This window comes from Notechis scutatus, chromosome 5 (assembly GCF_049901735.1).
Source record: "Notechis scutatus isolate UNSWTSFEM ecotype Mainland chromosome 5, rNotScu1.2, whole genome shotgun sequence".
Taxonomy (NCBI): domain Eukaryota; kingdom Metazoa; phylum Chordata; class Lepidosauria; order Squamata; family Elapidae; genus Notechis; species Notechis scutatus.
Window position 1 is genome coordinate 65,046,655 of NC_142013.1, and position 22,249 is coordinate 65,068,903.

The window sequence follows — 22,249 nt, forward strand, 5'->3', positions numbered from 1 at the left end:
ATTTTAAAAAATCATGAAATATCGCGACCTGGCCATCTGTTGACTGGCTATACAGTTATGGATGAAACATGTAGCAGTCATACCCATTGTCATCAGGGCACTTGGTACTATGTCCAAGAATTTTACAAAACACATCAAGAAATTGCAGCTTCCTGCAATAACACCAGCAGAACTGAAAAAAACTGTGCTACTCAGAACTTCATATATTTTAAGATACTTGGTTGATACCTAGGATGCTGGCAGAAACCCATATCAACCAGTCAGTGACATTTGTGATACATTTTTAAATGTTCAGTTGACTGAGTTTCATGTTTAGTGAATAAAATTGTTAATATATCAGTGATTGGACTTCCAGAAAAGTATCAATTTTTTTAATGAATTTCTGGAAGGTGAAGGAAATAAGTAAAGAGCAGAGGAAGGAATAACATCAGATAGGCAAGCCAGTCTTATATTCTAGCTTCTTTTTTAAAACAAGAATAAGACCATTAATACCGCTTTCAGCTTTATAGTAATTGTACTAGAAATGACTGGTATTCCCATTAAAATAAGCACACCAATAGTATAATTATACATGTACTAAATGTATTTTAATTCATAATTTCAGTGCTATATCCTCAGAAAAATTTTTTTTTTAAAGTATCACGAGCAACAAACTGAAAAAGAATAGAAATTGCATCATTAAGTGTGTAATAGTTTTAACTCAAATGATCTAACTCAAATGATCATTTTAAAATGTAAATCCAAGAATGATTCTTAAAGAAATATAAAGAAAATATTATCGTATAAGCTGTCTTGAATGATGTATTCTGCAGATGGTGTGATGAAAATTTTGTTGAACTTTAGTTTATAAAAGTATTCAAATATATTCACTGATTAACACATTGCTCTGGCATAGCTCAGGTTTGCTTTTGCATTATATTTCTTTGTTTTTAAATCATTTATCTCTAAGAGAGTCTTGTGGGGGAGAAGTGGGACAGCTATAGGAGAATAATTAATGGAAAGTAAGTGATTAATGGAAAAGAAGTGGGCAATTAAATATTTAGCTTCCATGTCACTAAAAAATGTAAAAAGATACAAACACTTTTGAAATGGTGCCTTTACACACTATATTTTCTAACATGTCTACTATTACATGAGCAGTAACTAGGTTTCATAACTGTCAAAGAGACTCCAAGGATTGGGGTGGGGGAAACTTATTTATCATGTACTATATAAACCCCATTATTTATTTAGTCAGATAAAGCAGAAACAATGCTTTATCATCCAATACAGAGGTTAAAATGTGGCCAGGATGAAAAATAGCTCCTGCAGAAAGGCCACATATACTATAAATCTATCAAAAACAAACAAACATGCAAGACAAACATTATTTCCCATGTTCATATATAATATGGTCGCTATGCTTTCTAATGTAAATATGAACAATAAATGGAGAGAGTTTTTTTTTTTAATTCACTGGGAGGTTTTGTAATTGAACAAACTATGAATCATGGTCAGACAGGACTGAGATCACATCTTTTAGCCAAAGGCATCTTATCTCATCTTCTCAATCAATCTACTAATAAAAAAAATACTCAGATAAGATGTGGCATTATGCTAACATGGCTGAACTGAAGTGTGATTGGTTAAGATTTAATTTATCATTAGAAATATTTCTACAAGGGAAAAAATAATATCAAGTGAGAAAAATGACCATGCATTCCAGATTAATTTAAAAGTAGCTTTATTCATTAAATAAAGTCTTGGTATGAAAAAGACCAACAGCCCTTTGTCAAATATGCATATGTGTCTCAGGAAAGTCTTTTAACATTGTGTTGTTTGAATGATATTTCACTGAAAGTTCAAATCTATTGGCAGCCTCAGAAGTCAGTTTTGTAATATATAGATTTTAACTATATTATAATGAACATGAAAATCATTTTAGGTCAGTAACTAAAAACAAGTTTGGTTTGAAGTTCAGTGTAAGTGGCTGTACTCTTTTTTTTAAGAGAAAAAGTTTGAAATATAAAATGGGAGATCTTTCTGATCTTCTTTCAAAGCATTGAGATAGCTGATATCAGCCCTATTAGACATGGCATACCACAAATTCAACTCCACTGGAAGACTAGAACTATAGTTTATTGAGACTGGTTATAAAAAAACAGAATCTTGCAAGCAGGGGTGGGATTCAAAACTCCAGCAACCAGTTCAATGCCCGGTTGCTGGGTGGGCATGGCCATGGTGGCTATGGCATACTGGAACTTCTAGGAGGGCCATTTTTCACCTTCTCCAGGATCCGGAGGCTTCCCTCGGGCCTCCCCACGTTCTGGAGACCCTCTGGAAGCCAGAAACAGGTCCGTTTCCAGACTTCCGGAACTTCCGGTTCGGCCCATTTTTCACCTTCCCAGAGCCTCTGCATGGACCCTGCACTTACCTGCATCCAAAATAGGCCAAGTGGAGACTCCTGGGAGGGGAGAGGTGAGGTGGGCAGGGCCAGCCAGTCTGTTCAACTACCGGTTCAGCGAACCAGATGTAAATTTAACATCTGGTTCGCCTAAACTGGTCCAAAACTATTGAATCCCACCTCTGCTTGCAAGCCTGTACTTTACTTGTCCTCCTTCTTATACCCCCAATGAATGAGGGGGGAGGCTACCTGAGTCACTTCCAAATACTACCTTGCTTTTCAGATTTTAAATAATGTTTAGCTCTCTTCTATTATGTAAGCATTATTGAATGGTTCTGCTTTCTATTCTCTATATTTCTGCTTGGGAATGAAAATCAGAACTATATGGAAAGCTGGACTAATTTTCCAGAATTCCAGGGAACTTGCAAAACTTGGGCAATCTTGTGCAAATATCCCCTATGCAAAGATCAACCTGAGAGGTAACTAATTGACAAAGTGGGGTTGGTTTATTTATAGCTTCCAATTATGAACTATGAAATAACAACTTCAACCACTTCAGTTTGAAAATACCATAACTGCCTGTTTAACTTTTGACTAATTTTCTCTATTATGTAATAATTTTATTTCTTACTTAGTAGGTACATTTGCAGCTTATCCAAACCTGGAATCTGGTTACCTTGCTCTTTGAAGAATAAATTACCTGTCCATAAATGTTAGTAAGAGTCTATTTCAAAATAAGAGTGGTTGCAATGATGAATCTCTACACATTCAATTTAAGGCTCTTTCTTTTGAAGAAGTTGTCACCTAACAGGCATATATAAACCAGGATAGACATTTTAATACTGTCTCTTTAAGAGAATCCTAAAAGTGTAATTGGGTGTGGTTTCTCAAACAGCCATAAGATGGAGCCAGAAACCTGGGTTGTCTTACTCTTCGTCTCAGAAGAGAGTGTGAGTGAGTCTCTGTTTCCTTCTGTTGGAGAGTTTTGCCATTCCTGTATGGACTGTTATTCTTGGATTTTATGTAAGTCTGATACTGAACTGTTTTTGACACTGGACTTTGTTATTGGATTATCCCTGGATTGAAAACTGACAGATCTTACCTGTGAATGATTTTGGACTGCTTATCTTGAACTTTGCTTACACGTTTCTGGAAGTAGAAACCTACATTTACTGTACAGTGTATCTGTGTGCTGTGTATGTATTATTCAAACACTACTCTCAATACGTCTCCCTGTATGTGCTCATTCTCCTAATGGGGAATTACCTCAACAGAAATTATTGAGCCACCATAAATATAATTGAACTGGCCAAAGGCTGATTTGCCTCTAAGGCTTAATTTACAAATGTTAGCTATCTCTGTTGTCAATGTTTTATTCTGAACAATACAAATTTTGGCAGTCCACAAATTATCTACAATAGATTACTTAATAATTTTCAGGGAGTGGACACATATTATTACAGGAAATTGAAGAATTTGGCAGAGTGGCCGGACTAAAAATAAATAAAGAAAAAATAAAGATTCTAACAAAAAATATGACGGTGAAACAGAAGGAGGATCTGGAGAAGAAATTGGGGATTCAAACAACAACAAAATTGAACTATCTCGGGGTATGATTGACAGCTAAATGTTCATCGATAAAAACAGATAATTACAAGAAATTACTAAAACCAATTCAAAAAGATTTGGAAAATTGGGGAAAACTTCAAGTATCATTGATAGGGAGAATTGCTACTGTTAAGATGAATATACTACCCAAGATATTATTTTTTTCCAAACAATTACAATAAAATTAGGAAAAACCTTTTTTGGAGAATTAAACAAAATGATTAAAAATTTATTTGGCAAGGGAAAAAGACTCAGATAAAATTAAAACTCCTACATGATAGTAAGGATAAGGGAGGGTTCGGACTTCCAGATTGGGATCTTTATTATCAGGCCGCAATAACAACATGGATCAAAGATTAGGTAAACTTAAAGAACAAAAGAGTGTTAATATTAGAAGGACATGACTTGCAAATTGGTTGGCACGCATTCATGTGGGAAGGGAAAAATAAATATCATTTGTGTTTCCAAAGGCATCAAATTAGAGACACATTACTAGGGGTATGGGAAAAATTAAAATGAAACCATTACACAAAGATTCCATTCTGGATGTCAACCATGGAAGCTATGATATATCCGAATGTTTTAGATTTGAACAAGGCAGTGACCTATAAAGAGTTATTAGATGAACAAGGGAACCTAAAATCTAAGCAGGAATTAATGTTGCAAGGAATACAAGTAGATTGGTGGCCATATATACAGATACAATCTAGATACAAAAAAGATATAGAACAATACGAGATAAATTTGGATCAACAGGAATTGGATAAAATCTTACAGGGATAGAAAAATGTGTCAGTTTTAAAAATTCAGCTGTCACATATCATGGAAGGGGGGGTGGAGGAGTTGAAAAGTTCAAGGTTATTCTGTATGTCGTATTAAGAAATTCCAGTTGCAGTTAATTGGTTCTTGTGATTTATGAAGTGTAGCAGTGGGAGGAGAGAAGGGAGGAGAGAAGGTGGATTCTGTGTAACGCACGAAAATAATTTCACTTTGGGAAATTGCCTTTGACATGCCAGATCTGTTTCTAAATAAATCAATTGGAGAGAAAATGTCTTGGAGTGATTGATAGCATGGATACTTTCTGGATGTCTTACGTTTACTTCCCACTTTTATTTTTTGAAGGGCCTTGGCTGATACCCTGGAGTTCTCTTCCCAGAGATGGAGAAAGATCAACAATCAGCCAAAGTTGGAGATATGCAGAGGGGAGAATATGGGGGCCCTCCCTCTGAACATTAATTGGATCTGCAAGCCCTTGTTTGGAGGAGATGATGGGTGCTTTCAGAATGACAGTAAAGGAAAGAGATTTGGGAGCTATACTGAAGCGTTTCAACTCAAGAAGTTGTTGTAACCCAGAGGTAACCCAGCTGTGTGAAGAGAAATCTTTCTCAAGCCCTAGGCATATTGCTATTCTGTGAGATTTGAGTGAGGAGACTATACAGATGCCAGTTGGAGGAAGCCAGGCATGGATTCAATGCCAATGGCAGCCAGCACCAACACAGCCCTGGTCTGAAGGGGGGGTTGCCCAGACAACAGACATCAGCCACTTCCCCTCCACCTGATCAGGGAACCAGGTCACACCCATCTGCCTCCTGGCAACCACAAATGCAGCCCCAACCAGCAGCGAGGCCGCAGGGACCCCTATTCCAGAGAGGCACCACCCAGCCAGGATACAGGGGACCTACCCAGCCTATGTATTCCACCAGGCCAGTTCCTTTCATTTCAGTACAACCTGCAGGGGCCTGGCCTGTGCCACCTCCGCAACCACAACCCAGGCCGGACCAAATACCCTTTAAGGCTGTATTTGATGGCCGCTATGAACATTTCAATTACTTCCTCACTTGAATCTGATCCCATATAGAACAATTTGGAGATCAATACGCCACAGAGCGCGATTTGGTTACGGCCATAACAAATGGGATGAATGAAGGGGATGCTTCAGACTGGGTGGCCCAACTAGACAATGAACAAGCCCCCGAATTATGTGATGTAAATGGATTTATTCAATTATTAAGACTCAGATTTGAAAATCCAGACGGGGTAGCAGAGAATGAAGAGAAGTTAATGGAAATGAGGCAAGGCAAGCGACCCTTGTCAGAATTTACTTGGGACTTTAGAAGGGTCACAACCCACCTCATGGATTGGCCTGAAAGAATGACTTTACACTATTTTAAAAATGCCATTGATCCAGAAGTAAAGAAGGCCTGTGAAATTAGGGGAATCCCAGAGACCTTACAATCGTGGTATGTCGCATCCCTCAGTTTAGATTGTAGCATCAACCCACAAAGGAAAACCCTTCCAGCAGCCCCGCCTAAGAGAATTGTGGCTAGGAGACTGCCGACCGGATCAGGTGAACCTGCTCATACTCAACCTACCAGGGTGCTGAAATGTTAATGATGTGGCCAAGCCAGCCATAGAGCAGCAGACTGTCTGGCCCCTGCTCCTGTACCACAAGCTCCGCAGTCAAAGTCTAATCCAGCTGTTAGAGGTCAGAAGAATCAAGAAAGACCTCCGGCCAGGGGCGGGTTCACCAAACACAGCTGGGAAAGCCCCCTCTGCGCAGATGGGAGCAACGGACTACCAGACCGCCACCACATCCCTGAGAACCCGACCTGCGAAGATGACCCAATGGTGAGTGATCCCATCATACCTTTTACAGGCAAGGTCAAGTTAGTGGTACCAAACACAGGGGATGCTAGGGAGTTAGAAACTGTCATTGATACTGGGTGTTCTAGATGTCTTATTGGACTCCCCATCATTGAACAATTGGGCATAAAGACTAACCTGCTAAAACGCCCAATCAGATTAGAGCAAGTAGATGGAACCTTAATTGGGGGGGCAGCCACTCACATGACTGAATTGATCAAGATGGAATTAGGGCCCCATCACGAACTCATACCCTTCATAGTGTCAGAATCAATCATACTGGGACTTGCTTGGCTAGACAAATGGGCCCTGACGACCAGGCCCATTGCCCCCTCTTCCACCCACTACAAAGCCACCGGTCAGCTTGAACTCAGAGCCTGAGCCAGCATCCATGGCATCCCACCTTCTCCCAGATAACTCCCAGGTACCCGACCAATACAAAGACTTGGCTGAAGCATTCAGTGAAGAAGAGTGTAATCTTTTACCACATCATCAAGCCACTGATTACACCACAGAATTAGAGCCCAGGGCGAAATTACCAAAACCAAAGATGTATTCCATGACACCTGCTGAAATGACTGAATTAAAAAACATCAACAGCAATTTGGAACGAGGTTTTATTGAGCCTGCCAAATCAAGACTAGCTGCCCCCGTGTTGTTCAAGAAGAAGAAAGATGGCGGGTTGAGATTGTGTGTGACCTTAGAGGCATGAACACCATATGCGTCAAAAACATGTACCCTCTCCCCCTTATGAAGGACTTATTGAACCACCTGTCAAAGGGCAAGATATTCACCAAGCTAGATCTCAGGGAAGCTTACTGCCAGGTCCGCATCAAAGAGGGACATGAGTGGAAAACTGCTTTTAACTGCCCTCTGGATAGCTTCCAATTCAAAGTCATGCCTTTCAGACTTCAGGGGGCCCCTGCAGTGTTGATGAATGAGGTGCTACACCTGCACCTTTACTGGGGGGTCCTCGTTGTCCCGGATGACATCCTTATCTTCAGCAAAACCATGGAAGAACATGTTCAATTGATCCGAGAAGTTCTAGAAAAACTTCTAGCTGCCAAATTATATGTGAAACTCTCAAAATGTGAATTCCACGAAGAGTCATTGAACTACTTAGGCTACTGAATATCCAACCTGGGGATTGAAATGGACCCTGGAAAGGTGAAAGCAGTGCTGGACTGGCAACCCCCCAGAACCCGAAAACAACTTCTATAGACAATTTGCCAACTTCTATAGACAATTCATTCTGTCCTTTGCTGAAGTTGCCCTCCTGTTGATGGAGCTATTAAAAACAGGCCCGTCACCCACCAAACCGAAGCCAAGTCAACCCCTGGCTTGCACTATGGACTGTCAGAAAGCATTCGAGGCCTTAAAATGCCTCTTCGCATCTGAGCCCATCCTCCAGCACCCAGACGCGACCAAGCCTTTTATTGTCCAAATGGATGCAAGTGATGTAGCAGTGGCAGCTGTTTTGCTGCAAAAGGACTCTCAAGGCCAACTGATGCCTTCCACTTATGTGTCCAAAAAGCGGACAGACACAAAGCGAAGGTGGGAGGTCTGGAAGAAAGAAGCATTCGCTGTACGATGGGCTTTGTTGGCTTGGAGGCATTTTATAGAAGGGGCGCCAGAGGCCTTTGAGGTATGGACTGATCATAAGAACCTCAAGGCTCTAAAGATCCCTAGGAGATTATCACCCAAACAAGTCTGCTGGGCCCAATATTTCAAGCGATTCAACTTTAACATTAAATATATCCCCAGAGGGAAAAACGTACTGGCGGACACTCTGTCCAGAAAACCTCAGTTTGACAACCACTGAGAAGAAATAGTACAAGCCTTAATTTCAGAAACTCAATTGGCAGGTCAAATGACCACTCGAGCCCAAGCCAACCGCAACCCCAAACACCTGGAAGATAAGCTGACTGTAGAATTGAAAATGGCCCTATTGACTGATCCTTGGTTCCTGGACCATCAAACCGAGTTGACAATGAATGATGGACTAGCTTGGAAAGGGACTAAGCTCAACCCTAAGACTACTGGTACTAAAATGTAGCCACGACTCCAGGCTGGGAGGCCACTTTGCATTCCTAAAAACCCTACATTTACTGAGAAGACAGTTCTGGTGGCCAAAAATGAAACCTGATGTCGAGGACTGTGTAAAAAGTTGCTCAATTTGTGTCACAATGAAACACAGAACTGGAAAAACCCCTGGCCTCCTGCAACAAGTTGCTGAACCAACCCAACCTTGGGAAGAGATCGCAATGGACTTTATTGTTGAATCACCTGAGAGTGAAGGGAATACAATCATTTGGACTATAATTGACTTATTCTCTAAACAGGCCCATTTTATAGCCTGCAAAGGACTTCCATCTGTGAAAAAACTTGCAAAGCTGTTCGTGAAACATATCTATAGACTACATGGAGTACCTCGTAGAATAATATCAGACAGAGGGGTACAATTTACTGCAAAAATTTGGAGGGAATTTCTGAAATCCATTGGTTTCTCTCAAGGGTTATCCTCAGCTTTCCATCCTGTTTGTAACGGAGCAGCGGAGAGGGCTAACACCATGATTGAACAATACATTAGAATACTATGTAAATTATCAACAAGAAAACTGGGCTGAGTTATTACCTTTTGCAGAGGTTGCTTACAATAATGCAATACATAGCAGCACGGGATTGACTCCATTCCAAATCAACACTGGAATGGATTTTGTCCCGATGCCAGAGTTACCTAGACAACCTCCCTCATCCATGTCCCTAACAGAATAGATGAACTCATTAAAGAAAGGATGGGAAGATACAAAAAAAGCTTTCACTGAAGCTGCAAAAAATTATAAAAAACAGGCAGATAAACATAGATCCTTTCAACCGCCTTTTAAAGTAGGGGACAAAGTATATTTGTCGACCATGTATCTTAGGTTGAAACTGCCCAGTAAGAAGCTGGGTCTAAAATTCTTGGGTCCGTTCCCAGTTTCAAAGATAATCAATCTGGTCACTGTCCAATTAAGTCTTCCTCGAATATTGGGGAAAATTCATCCAGTATTCCATTGTAGTTTACTAAAACCAGCTACTACATCAATGATAAGACCACCGCCAATCGCTCCCCCTAAACCGTTAATGGTATGGGGAAAACACATTATGAAATTCAAAAAATTCTCGATTCTAGATTACACCATGGCCGATTGCAATATTTGGTCTTATGGAAAGGATACCCTCTCTCGGATGCTAGTTGGGTAAAGAGTTGGGATGTTCATGCTGAACAATTGATTAACCAATGCCATGAGGATTTCCCCCACACACCGAAGGGTCCTCGTGGAGGGGAGAGAGGGGGTTAAGGACAATGTGTTAACCCCTGTATCTGTTTTTTTCCTTTTCTTTTAGGAGGAGGAGTTTTCAAGGGGGGGTGTCTGTCAGCTTTAAGAATTCAGCTGTCACATTTCATGGAAGGGGGTGTGGAAGAGTTGAAAAGTTCAAGGTTATTCTGTATGTTGTATTAAGAAATTCCAGTTGCAGTTAATTGGTTCTCGTGATTTATGAAGTGTAGAAGTGGGAGGAGAGAAGAGAGGAGAGAAGGTTGATTCTGTGTAATGTGTAAAAATAATTTCACTTTGGGAAATTGTCTTTGACATGCCAGATCTGTTTCTAAATAAATCAATTGGAGAGAAAATGTCTCAGAGTGATTGATATCATGGATACTTTCTGGATGCCTTACAAAATGATTACTAAAATATACATTTTTTTGTTAAGATATAAACTGGAGGAAGAAACCATAAAAGAAACAATGATAATCTGGGCCAAAAACTTTGGATATAGCATAAATTTGGAACATTGGGAAAACCTATGGAAAATCAATTATAAATTAACTCTATCTGCAACTTACAAGGAGAATTTATACAAAATATTTTATCGCTGGCACTTACCGCCAGCAAGACTCACAAAAATGTTTTCTGATAACTTGGCAAGCTGTTGGAAATGTGGATATGAGCAGGGCACCTACTATCATATGTGGTGGTCCTGCCCAAAAAGCAAAAAAGTATTGGAGGAAAATTAGTAATTGGCTTGAAGAAATCACTAAAGTTAAAATTGAATGGAAACCAGAAATATTTCTATTGAGAATTCTAAAAAAAAAAATTAGTAAAAAAAATATTATATATTATACTTCACATATTAACAGTAGCAAGGCTCACCTTTGCCCAAAATTGGAAATGCGCAAATACTCCCCCCGACTTCATGATCATAAAAAAAGTTTTGGAATGCGCAGAAATGGACAGGCTATCTATCATTGGAACTTAAGAACAAAGAAGAATCAGAATATTACAAGATTTGGAATTGTTGGTACAATTGATTAGAAGATAGATATGAAATTAATAAAATAAGGTCAAATAAAAAGGTATGATGGAAACTAGTAACACTATATGTAATTAGATTTGTAGTATATAATTAGATGAAACTTTGTATTATATGTTTAAAGTAACAACCATGAATGAATATTTTACACAATTTGAGAGATGTCAGATTGAGTGAACACTGTTTTGCTTAAGTTGCAATAAGCGGAAAGTTTGACTTTACTGTATTTGTATAAATTTGTTTAATAAAGTATTTTTATAAAAAAAGAGTGGTTGCAATGATGAATCTCTACACATTCAATTTAAGGCTCTTTCTTTTGAAGAAGTTATTGAACCACCATAAATGTAATTGAGCTGGCCAAAGGCTGATTTGCCTCTAAGGCTTAATTTACAAATGCTAGCAATCTCTGTTGTCCATGATTTTTTCTGAACAAATTTTGGCAGTCCACAAATTATCTACAATAGATTACTTAATTATTTTAAGGGATCTGGCTCTGAGACTTTGGCATAGCCCCCAGGTCCAAAACTATTAATTGTTCTTTAACTCATCTTCATCCAAATGCTATCAAACAGCCCTTCCACAAATAGGGCCAAAAATCTCATATAATTAAAATAATAAAATAATGTCACTATTTTGTTTTCTATTTTGCTAAGATTGCAGAAAAAAAATTATCTTAAAAATGAATATAGGATAGTTGGCCTGAATGGGCAGCTACAGACGAGGCACATCAATGAGAAGCAGCTGCAGTAAATGAAATTCTAGGTCTCATAATACAATGTCAGGATGAAGAAAAAGTCACTTTTCCTCTTTCTGCTGCATTGATCAGACCACTCTAATAAAGTTCAGTTTTTTAAAAATGCAGGTAATGATGGGGATACATGTTATGCATATGTGATCTTGCTGGTTTGCAAACTGTACATGGATTCTGGATGGAATTCAAGGTACTGGTTCCCATCATTAAAATGGTTCATGGTACAGGGCATGAATGTCTGAACATCGCTTTTGTCCAATTGTTCCTGCCTGTCTAGTTTGGTGGATGCAACCCAGATCCCATCAATTAAAAAATGACTCCTTGTGGACCCCAGGAAGTACAGCTACTCTGCTGCAATTCCTGTCCTTTGGAATGGTTTTCTCTTAAAATTTGTGTATTATTGAAGATATGGTTATTCCCCTAGGCCTCATTGATAGGATGATGGTGACTATAAGCTACTACAATTATTTAGACTGGTAATTCTTCTAATCAAATCAAAATTATAAGGAAACAAATTCACACAATAATCTGCTATGATTTTAGAGTGATTCAGAAGAGATAGCACGATCATAATTAAATATGACAGATATAATAAGTGTATAGTAGATATTAAAGTTGCAAAGCAATACAAAAGAATGTACAATAATAATGCCATAATGATCAGGTGAAAATCTTACATCCTACAAATTAAAATTGTTTTTATAATATTAAATCAATATTATTCAATGTACAATTATTATTTAAATATATAATATTTAGATTAAAAGCTTCCAAAGTTTCCAAATAAAATATGTTCAACAAAATTACTGGCTTTACATAGAGGTAACTGAAAATATCTCTTTTAGAACATCTAATGTAAAACACTGGCTTAAGGTTATAATATTAATATAATATTGCTTTTGAATTAATATATTTTAGTTTTCAGATAATTGGGGAAAGGATTATTTTCATATATGACTATATGTGAAAATAGATACTTTCACAAAGTGTAAATTTTATCAGCTAAGGACTTTATTAGGGGGAAAATTGAAATGTGAGACTGAATCTTAAAATAAGCAGTTTGTAATTTCTGCAGGAACAGAGGAAAGCAACTACTCTCTTCATTCAGTATCATTAGCCTAGCCTGGCTCTGTCATCATGGAAGAATAAGAATGGAAGCAATAACAGCTTCTATTTGTCAAGAACCAAAAAGTCAAATCTCACAATGAGAGAGCACTGATTTCTGGAGTAATCTGTCTATAGTACAACAAATCTGTTTTGATGATGTGAAAATATATCTTACCAGATGCAAAACATTATTTTTGACATAATGCTTTAAAGAAAACTTAAATTTTGCAGTGGAGTGTAGTCAAATAAAATTCATTTTCTGGCCTATCCAACAGTTTTCTTAGTAAACAACACAATTCATCAGCTGGAACACTTATTTTATATAGCTTTTCAACCATGGACAACTCTTTATTTACTTCTAGATAACTAAAGGAATAGGACACTTTATATAACAAGTATTGTATAGTTAAGGTAAAAAACATTATTAAAATAATCTGCATAGAAAGTGTAAGGATCTGCATAGTGTAAGGATCTTTTCTTAACATTAAGATCAAACAATATTGGAACTTCTAGAATGTCACTTACCCAACTGTGTCTCTTGAATTGTCAGTTTACTCTCCAAAGGATACAAAAGTTTTGGTGGTTTTTCTGTAAGTGGGGCTAGAAAAAATAGACACATATTTATTATTTTAGAACATTCTTGAACAAGAATATTTCAGTTGGCAAATGTTAAAGTACTTTCAATAAGTCACAATCACATAATTATCCAAAGTTAGAAATTGTAAAAGACTTTTTATTGTAAAAGAAGCAGGATAACAGGCTTCTTCTACACAGCAGATTTAATAAGAGATCAAGAAAATAATGCAAGCTGTATAATGCAATGTTGGTGCAGTGTTGGGGTTTTTTGGTTCAATGTGTGGAGTGTGAAGGATACATGTTTATTTTCATGGTCATGATGTGCACTGAAGATGGTGTTTGATTTTGTTGTAAGAGGTGCAATGACAATAAAGTAAACTAAAGTAAACTAAACTAAACTAAGAGGATTTAAGTCAGCTAATCAGACATAGATGCTTACATACATAAGCACATCATCAGTGCATGTAAGAATCAGCACCACCCTGTATGCTAAGCAAAAGATACAAATATAATGACTCAAATTAAGATGATTAATTAAGATAGAATTAAGAAGAGTGAAATATGTGGAGAAGTTAATATAGAAGACTTAGAATGGTAAATAAAATAAGTAATGATATGTAAGATGAGCATGAATACAGTTGAAGTCCATGAAGAGAGATACCTGGGTGCAAGTTACTTTCCAAAAGATTTTTTTTATGTTTTGTGTGTTGTGGGTATATGTTTTTTTTTCTGGGAGAATTAATAAAACCTTGTAGAAATATAGAATGAGAATAATGGTAACTAAGTCAGAAAGAAATAGATGAAATAATAATAATAAAATTGAATAAGAGTAAAGAGAAATAAAGAGAAATTGGATAAGAGGTTTTTGTATGTTTATATGGAAATGGTTTAAAACAGAATTATAGTTTATCTGACTTGTTAAGTTTATAATGGAAAAAGGTTTAAATATGTAATGGATAATGATGACTTGTGTGTTTTGAAAATTAATAAAACTTGTTTTTTTTTTAAAAAAAAGAATCAGCACCACCCTACATCACTGCTTAGTTGATTTACTGTGATGTGTTCTTCATGGGGGTGCCCCATAAATGTCATGGGGCCAGATGTACAGGTTCACTTTTCTCTGAGGGTGAGTTATGTTGGGTGAGCTCCGGGTCCCTTCCCTTAAATGTTGTCATCTAGCAGGGCCTAGAACTGTGCTTTTCCATAGCAGTTCCCCACCCTCCTTGCCTTTAAGAAGGTCTTGAATAGCTGACTCTTCTCATAAGCACAGAGATATGATAAGGCTGGAGTCCAGCAAGATGGTGGGTGCATGACAGAGTGCTGCCCTGGGGTTTTATAGACTTTTTATTAAATTTTATTTTATGATTGGGAGTTTCTTTTGTTTTTACTGTTTTGTGAACCATGAAGTGTTGTTACAATGTGTATATGTTTTACACATACACATGCATTAGAATAGGTATATATTCAGGTAGTCCTTGAGTTACAATAACTTTGTTAAACTTTTTAAAGAAATATAAAAACTAACAGAAATGAATAATTAAAATAAGAAAAAGAGAAAAAAATAAATCAAGAAACAGAACAAAGCCAAAAGTGAAGAAAAAATTAAGGCAAACAAATATAAATAAAACTTTCTTTCAGAGTACCTATAAGGTATATAGTTACATTAAATTATTCAGTAAGTTTACAATATATTTTTCATTTTTATTATCTACCACGTCTTCTAATCATCAAATCCATATGTCAAATTTCATTTTTTCTGTTTCATGGACAAAGTTCAAAAGGGGTTTCCAATCATTAAAATGTATCAATATCTTTTCTCTAATCAAAGCTGTTAATTTTGTCATCTCAGTCAGCTCCACCAACTTCATCACCATTCTAGGTAATGTCAAATTCTTCCATGTAAAAGATAGTCCTTGGCTTCAGCGGCAATTGGGACTGAAATTTCAAGTACTAAGTGATGATGCCATAAAGCTCACAATTGCACTATTTCAATTCAAGTCATTTTCAGCTTGGTCCTCCCAGTCTTGAGCCTTGATTTCCAAGATAAGTCTTTCAAAATAAAGGACTGCCTCGCCTTCAACTTCTCCAACCTCCCTCTTCCAGTCCATATCTTTTGGCTGCCCTGCACCTTTATCATGTAATGTGGCAAGTTATCCCAGAAACACCTGGCTCTGGGGCTGCTTGCCCTGCTGTGTCTCAAGGGCTTTTTGGTGTGCCATGACTCTGGGCTGCAAGAAGGAAAACACTGCATTCAACCTTGGGAAGAAATCCTCAGGTATCCAGTTATAGGTGCCTTGGAAAGTGCCAGCTGCAATAGTACAAACCAGCATGGCAGTGCAAGTGACACAAGCTACAGCTGCTCCAGGAAACCTCCACTACCTCAGCTGTTCAAACTGAAGGTGAAGAACTAGAAAGCTGATTCTAACAATATCCTGAAAAATTGCATAATTATCAATGATTGTCTTTTACCTTTTTCACTGCTTTTATCTATGTGGTGAGAGTTGATGCACCCTTTAAACATAAAGATTCTGATGCCATCTGAAGGGAGTTGCTCTGTGTAAGCAATTTGATGATATTCCTTTTAATTTTCAAAGTGCCCCAGTATGTATCTTTAAGGAGGGGATCAGGTGACCTATTAGTTACATTTATCCAGCTATATTAAAAGTATTAGTATTTGGTGAGTAATAGATGGCTTATGACTGTCATAAAATCTGATTTTATTTAGTTATTAAATATTTTCTCAATTTCCTAAGATGCCAAATTACACCAGAAAATGCAAAATGGAATATTTATTCAAAGTCTTGTATGAAATGTTCCTAGTTTTTTAGCTCATCATTCTCATCTTATAATCTTATATTTCCTTTTCTTCTGTTCTTCTTTGTTTTAATTTTGCACTTTTTGTTGTACTTCTGAAAACTTTAGGGTTCCCTTGAACATGCTTTTGCCTTGTTCTCAATAACCATATTAGTTACAGTCCTGTCAATATTCTCTAGCTGAGTTTGCTCTTAAAAGGAATCGACAATACCAGACATAAAACCCACTTGAATTTCTAGTTTATTGGCCGTTCTATAATGGATGAAGATGTTCTAAATCAAATGAAATCTAATTACTCTGACTTTATTAGCATAATAGCTCTAACAATTGGGCTATTCAGCTATTAAGCAATAGGCTTAATAGCTGTAGCTTTGGGTGCCAGATCCGTATATCTGCCATTCTTCAAAGGAAGAAGAAGGTGTGGGGGGGGAGTTGGGACAAGTAATCCTTTTTGATGTAACCTGAATATATTAAATCCTACCCTCCTCTGATGGCAGAGGAGGTAGAGATAAACATGACCCGAAACCAGTACCGCAGTGGCAAAGTCTGGAGAAGATCTCCACCCCAGGGAAGTGGGAATTTTTTAAACCCCAAACCACCATGATCCCAAGACCAGCTGGCTGCTTTAAGTGTGGAAGAGAGGGGCACTGCACAGCAGAATGCCATTCGAAAACCTCTGCTAGAAAGCCAGACCACCTATCAGGGGGGAATCCTGGAAAACCCAACCCTCGAGAAAAAGAAACTGGCCTGAGAAGCTGAGAAGCTGTGAGGTTACGGTCCCCCCTGACCCAGAGGAAGTATCCCCAATGCCCTGAGGAGACCTGAGCCAGTCCGCAAGCAATCTGGAAGATGACCCACTGGTAAGTGACCCAATTGAACCAATCACTCTACCCCTAAGACTGTTTATCCCCAGCCGAGGGAAGGGGGAGGAAGTGGCAGTGTTACTGGATTTGGGATGCACCCGGTGCCTAATCAACCCCTCCCTAGCAGAGAAATTGGGAATCCAACTAAAGAAAATGGAAAATCCCATCGCTTTTTGCCAATTAGATTGAACTATAGTGGTGGTGGTGGTGGTGGTGGGGGCAGCCAGGTTTGTCACAGAACCATTGAAAATAAGACTAGGGAACCATAGTGAGATGCTCACATTCATTGTAGCACCAGGAATAGAAGGGCCACTAGTACTAGGACTCACATGGCTACAGAAATAGAATTCAAAAATAAACTGGAAGAGAGGAATCATACATTTCCAGAAACATGTAGCATTTGCAAACTGCCCAGAGGAAAGGAAAAGTAAGGTAATAGAGAACAGAGAACCAGCCATGGCCAGTCAGCTGGCTGAACCCATTAACACCCCTAACGAATACCAGGATTTAGCCCAAGCATTTAGCAAGGAGGCTTCTGATGAACTCCCACCCCATCGCGACACAGACTGACCCATTGAAATCCTACCAGGGGCTAAACTTCCAAAACCAAAAATGTACTGCATGTCCCGCAGAGAACTAAAAGAAAGAGCATTTATCAAAAAAAAATCTAAAAAGGGATTTCTTCGAACCTACCCAACCAAAAATATCAGCCCCAGTATTATTATGCAAAAAGATGGCTCTTTGTGTCTATGTGTGAATTATCAAAACCTAATTGCCATCTGTGTGGAAAATATGTACCTACTCCCCCTCATGAAGGACACGTTAGCCCACCTCTCTAAAGGAATTTTTTTTTCAAAGTTAGACCTACAAGAGGCATACTACCATATTAGAATAAGGGGAGGGGATGCGTGGAGGACAGCTTTTAACACCCCATTGGGATGCTACCAATTTAAAGTGCTCCCCTTTGGATTATAAGGAGCCCCTGCCATGTTCATGCAATTAATTAATGAGTCCCTCCATGAATTTTTGTATAAAGGAGTTCTCATTTACCTTGATGATATTTTAATCTACATTGAAACAAAAGAAAAACACATCAAGTTACTCCGAGCAGTTCTCACAAAACTCCTAAACGCTATATAAAAACTATCTATAAAATATATATATATATATAATATATATACAGACGGACACAATACAGTAATATACAGACGGACACAACACAATAATATACAGACGGACACAATACAGAAGCCTGATGATGGCAGATGAGATTCTGCTGAAACGTTGCTACAACTTTAAAAGAACTACAATGACGTGGGAAAATACCCGAACCAAGCCGAACACCATACATATAATATATATAATATATATAAATATCTATAAAAACTATACGTAAAACTCTCTAAATGTGAATTCCACCAGGAAAAAATTGACTACCTGGGATATAGAATATCCCACAAGGGAATAGAAATGGACCCACAAAAAGTAAAAGTTGTCATCAATTGGGAGATGCCCCATACTCGCAAACAACTGCAAAGCTTCCTGGGTTTTGCAAACTTTTACTGCCAGTTCATTCCAGCTTTTGCAAATATCACCCTCCTCATCACAAACTTGTTAAAAATAAAAGGGGGGGGGAGAAACCCAAACCCAGGCAACCCCTTACCTGGATGATGGAATGCCAAGCGGCATTTGAAAAACTTAAAACAACTGTTCTCAGCAGAACCAATCCTGAAACACCCAGACCCTGAACAACCATTTGTCATCCAAGCAGATGCTAGCGATGTAGCAGTTGGAGCAGTTCTACTCCAAAAGAATAGACGTGGACAGCTACAACCATGTGCTTTTTCTTCCAAGAAACTGACAGACACCGAACAAAGGTGAGCAATGATCATAAGTGCGAAGACCAATCTTAAATCCCCTTTTTAACACCACTATAACTTTGAACAGTTGCTAAGCAAATGGTTGTAAATCAAGAACTATCTGTATTCACATAAAGTGCTTGAGCAATCCCATTCCCAGACATTCCGCAAGCATTTTTTCTGACTCATGTACCTTTTATGTCATAGATCTAAAACCTGTGAAATACTCTTTGTCTTCCTCTGAGGATAACTTTGCACCTGCCTGTTTATAGCTACTTAATCCCTATTGCACCATCCCATTTCTTAGAATAATATTCAAACCACTAAGAACTCATAACTGCATAAAAAGGAGAAGAAGAAAACAGATTTTTCTTTTCATATGTTTTATAGATATGGGAGCACCTTGGATATAAAGTCAATTTTTATAACCTCCTATTGTCCAATGAGCATGCTGATTAACAAAATTAATAATAAATACAGTGGATTTCAAGAACTATTTCCAGTTATGAAATATTATTAGCTTGATTAACAAGTAAGTGTTATGAATTGCAAACACCATACATACAGAATACATTATATAAATTTAACATTTTCACATCAGCTGTATTTTCCAAAGATAGAATGCCAATTTTAAAGATTCTGTTTCAATGAATGGTTTCATTTGAGAAATGATTAGATATACAAATTCACCTCTGTTTTTTAACTGAAATACAAATTTTATTGCAAATTTTGTATGTTGTATTTTTGATTTGATAAATTATTACCTAATATAATGAAAAACAAGGCAGAGTTCAGCTAATTGTTCTAAGAAAAACTTGATAAATGCACTTTTGTACGCCTTCTTCATTTTTTTCCTGCTTTTGAAATATTACTTTTAGCAACAACCACTTTTCTAATATCATTTCTTGGTTTTTCTCTTTATTTTCTTATCCCAATTTTCTCTATATATTTTTACTTCTTTTCTTGTTAAAATAAAGTATTTTTAATTATTTTAATTATTTTAAATATTATTTAAAGAGACATTGCCTTCATCATAACTAAATATCCATCAATTATTTATCTAAAAGAAAACTGTATCACCATTAAATGTCCTGTTCCACAGGGAATCCTTTCTTCTGACACTGGCCTGGTGGGCAAGCAGCCTCCTGGCTAGGTGGGCAAGCAACCAGGAGGCTGGGAGGCAAGAAGTGCTGGGAGGGGAGGGGCGAGGCAGGGCCGGGTGTGGCAAGGCACACTATTCAGTCAGTTCATCAAACTCCACAAAAAATTAACTACCAGTTCTCTTGAACCGATAGGAACCAGCTGAATCCCACCACTGCTTCCCTCCATGTAGATGTAGTTCCATTAAGGACTATGCATTAAGTGCAGTTTGTCAGCCAGTTACAAATCACCATCTGGTAGTGATGTTGTCTTTTGGAGTTAGGTGACTAATAAATTCAAATAAATAAATAGGTAAAGAAATACTATAGAATCTTAGAATAATATTCAAACCACTAAGAACTCATAACTGCATAAAAAGGAGAAGAAGAAAACAGATTTTTCTTTTCATATGTTTTATAGATATGGGAGCACCTTGGATATAAAGTCAATTTTTATAACCTCCTATTGTCCAATGAGCATGCTGATTAACAAAATTAATAATAAATACAGTGGATTTCAAGAACTATTTCCAGTTATGAAATATTATTAGCTTGATTAACAAGTAAGTGTTATGAATTGCAAATACCATACATACAGAATACATTATATAAATTTAACATTTTCACATCAGCTGTATTTTCCAAAGATACAATGCCAATTTTAAAGATTCTGTTTCAATGAATGGTTTCATTTGAGAAATGATTAGATATACAAATTCACCTCTGTTTTTTAACTGAAATACAAATTTTATTGCAAATTTTGTATGTTATATTTTTGATTTGATAAATTATTACCTAATATAATGAAAAACAAGGCAGAGTTCAGCTAATTGTTCTAAGAAAAACTTGATAAATGCACTTTGTACCCCCTCTTCATTTTTTTTCTGCTTTTGAAATATTACTTTTAGCAACAACCACTTTTCTAATATCATTTCTTGGTTTTTCTCTTTATTTTCTTATCCCAATTTTCTCTATATATTTTTACTTCTTTTCTTGTTAAAATAAAGTATTTTTAATTATTTTAATTATTTTAAATATTATTTAAAGAGACATTGCCTTCATCATAACTAAATATCCATCAATTATTTATCTAAAAGAAAACTGTATCACCATTAAATGTCCTGTTCCACAGGGAATCCTTTCTTCTGACACTGGCCTGGTGGGCAAGCAGCCTCCTGGCTAGGTGGGCAAGCAACCAGGAGGCTGGGAGGCAAGAAGTGCTGGGAGGGGGGAGGCAGGGCCGGGTGTGCAAGGCACACTATTCAGTCAGTTCATCAAACTCCACAAAAATTAACTACCAGTTCTCTTGAACCGATAGGAACCAGCTGAATCCCACCACTGCTTCCCTCCATGTAGATGTAGTTCCATTAAGGACTATGCATTAAGTGCAGTTTGTCAGCCAGTTACAAATCACCATCTGGTAGTGATGTTGTCTTTTGGAGTTAGGTGACTAATAAATTCAAATAAATAAATAGGTAAAGAAATACTATAGAATCTAACTAATATCAATAGTTAGAAGCAATATCAAATGGGATACATGGAATTGGCTAGTTGCAGCGGTACTGTCTGCTATTGTAAAGGACTGTTAACAACTCCTGGTGAATGGATTTATTAATCCATAATTTACTGCTAGTAGTTTGATTAAGAAAAGAGAAATATTTTTGCAAGTTTTTGGATCCCTACCCTAGAATGAAGGCTGTGCTGGTTTAATTAGGCTAGAGGTGATAAATATAAATAATTATTTCTTGGTATCAAACCATAATCTTTCTTATCCTGCCTTTCTGGATAAGGAGTTGAAGTGTATGGTGCATAAATATTAAATATTAAAGATATATATATATATATATATATATATATATATATATATATATATATATATATATATATATATATATATATATATATATATATATATATAAATTTATCTTTAATATTTAATATTTAATATATATATATATATATATATATATATATATATATATATATATATATATATATATATATATATATATATATATATATATATATATTTTATCTTTATATATATATATAAAAAATAACTTGATGGCTGGACTTTTCAATAGTATTCCATGAAAATAGGGAAATTTTACGTGGAAAAATGGCTTTTGTGGATTCAGTGAGAAATATGTGTA

At 36.9% G+C, this 22,249-nt stretch overlaps 1 protein-coding gene across 1 annotated transcript in view; it reads right to left on the reverse strand.

Annotated features, from left to right (window-relative positions):
* Window positions 1–22,249, reverse strand: part of IL1RAPL1 (interleukin 1 receptor accessory protein like 1) — a 1,416,302-nt gene that overhangs the window by 380,036 nt on the left and 1,014,017 nt on the right. Inside the window, exon 6 of the mRNA XM_087966890.1 lies at window positions 13,371–13,445. Coding sequence (XP_087823016.1) covers window positions 13,371–13,445 — 75 coding nt within the window. The remainder of the gene's footprint in view (window positions 1–13,370; window positions 13,446–22,249) is intronic.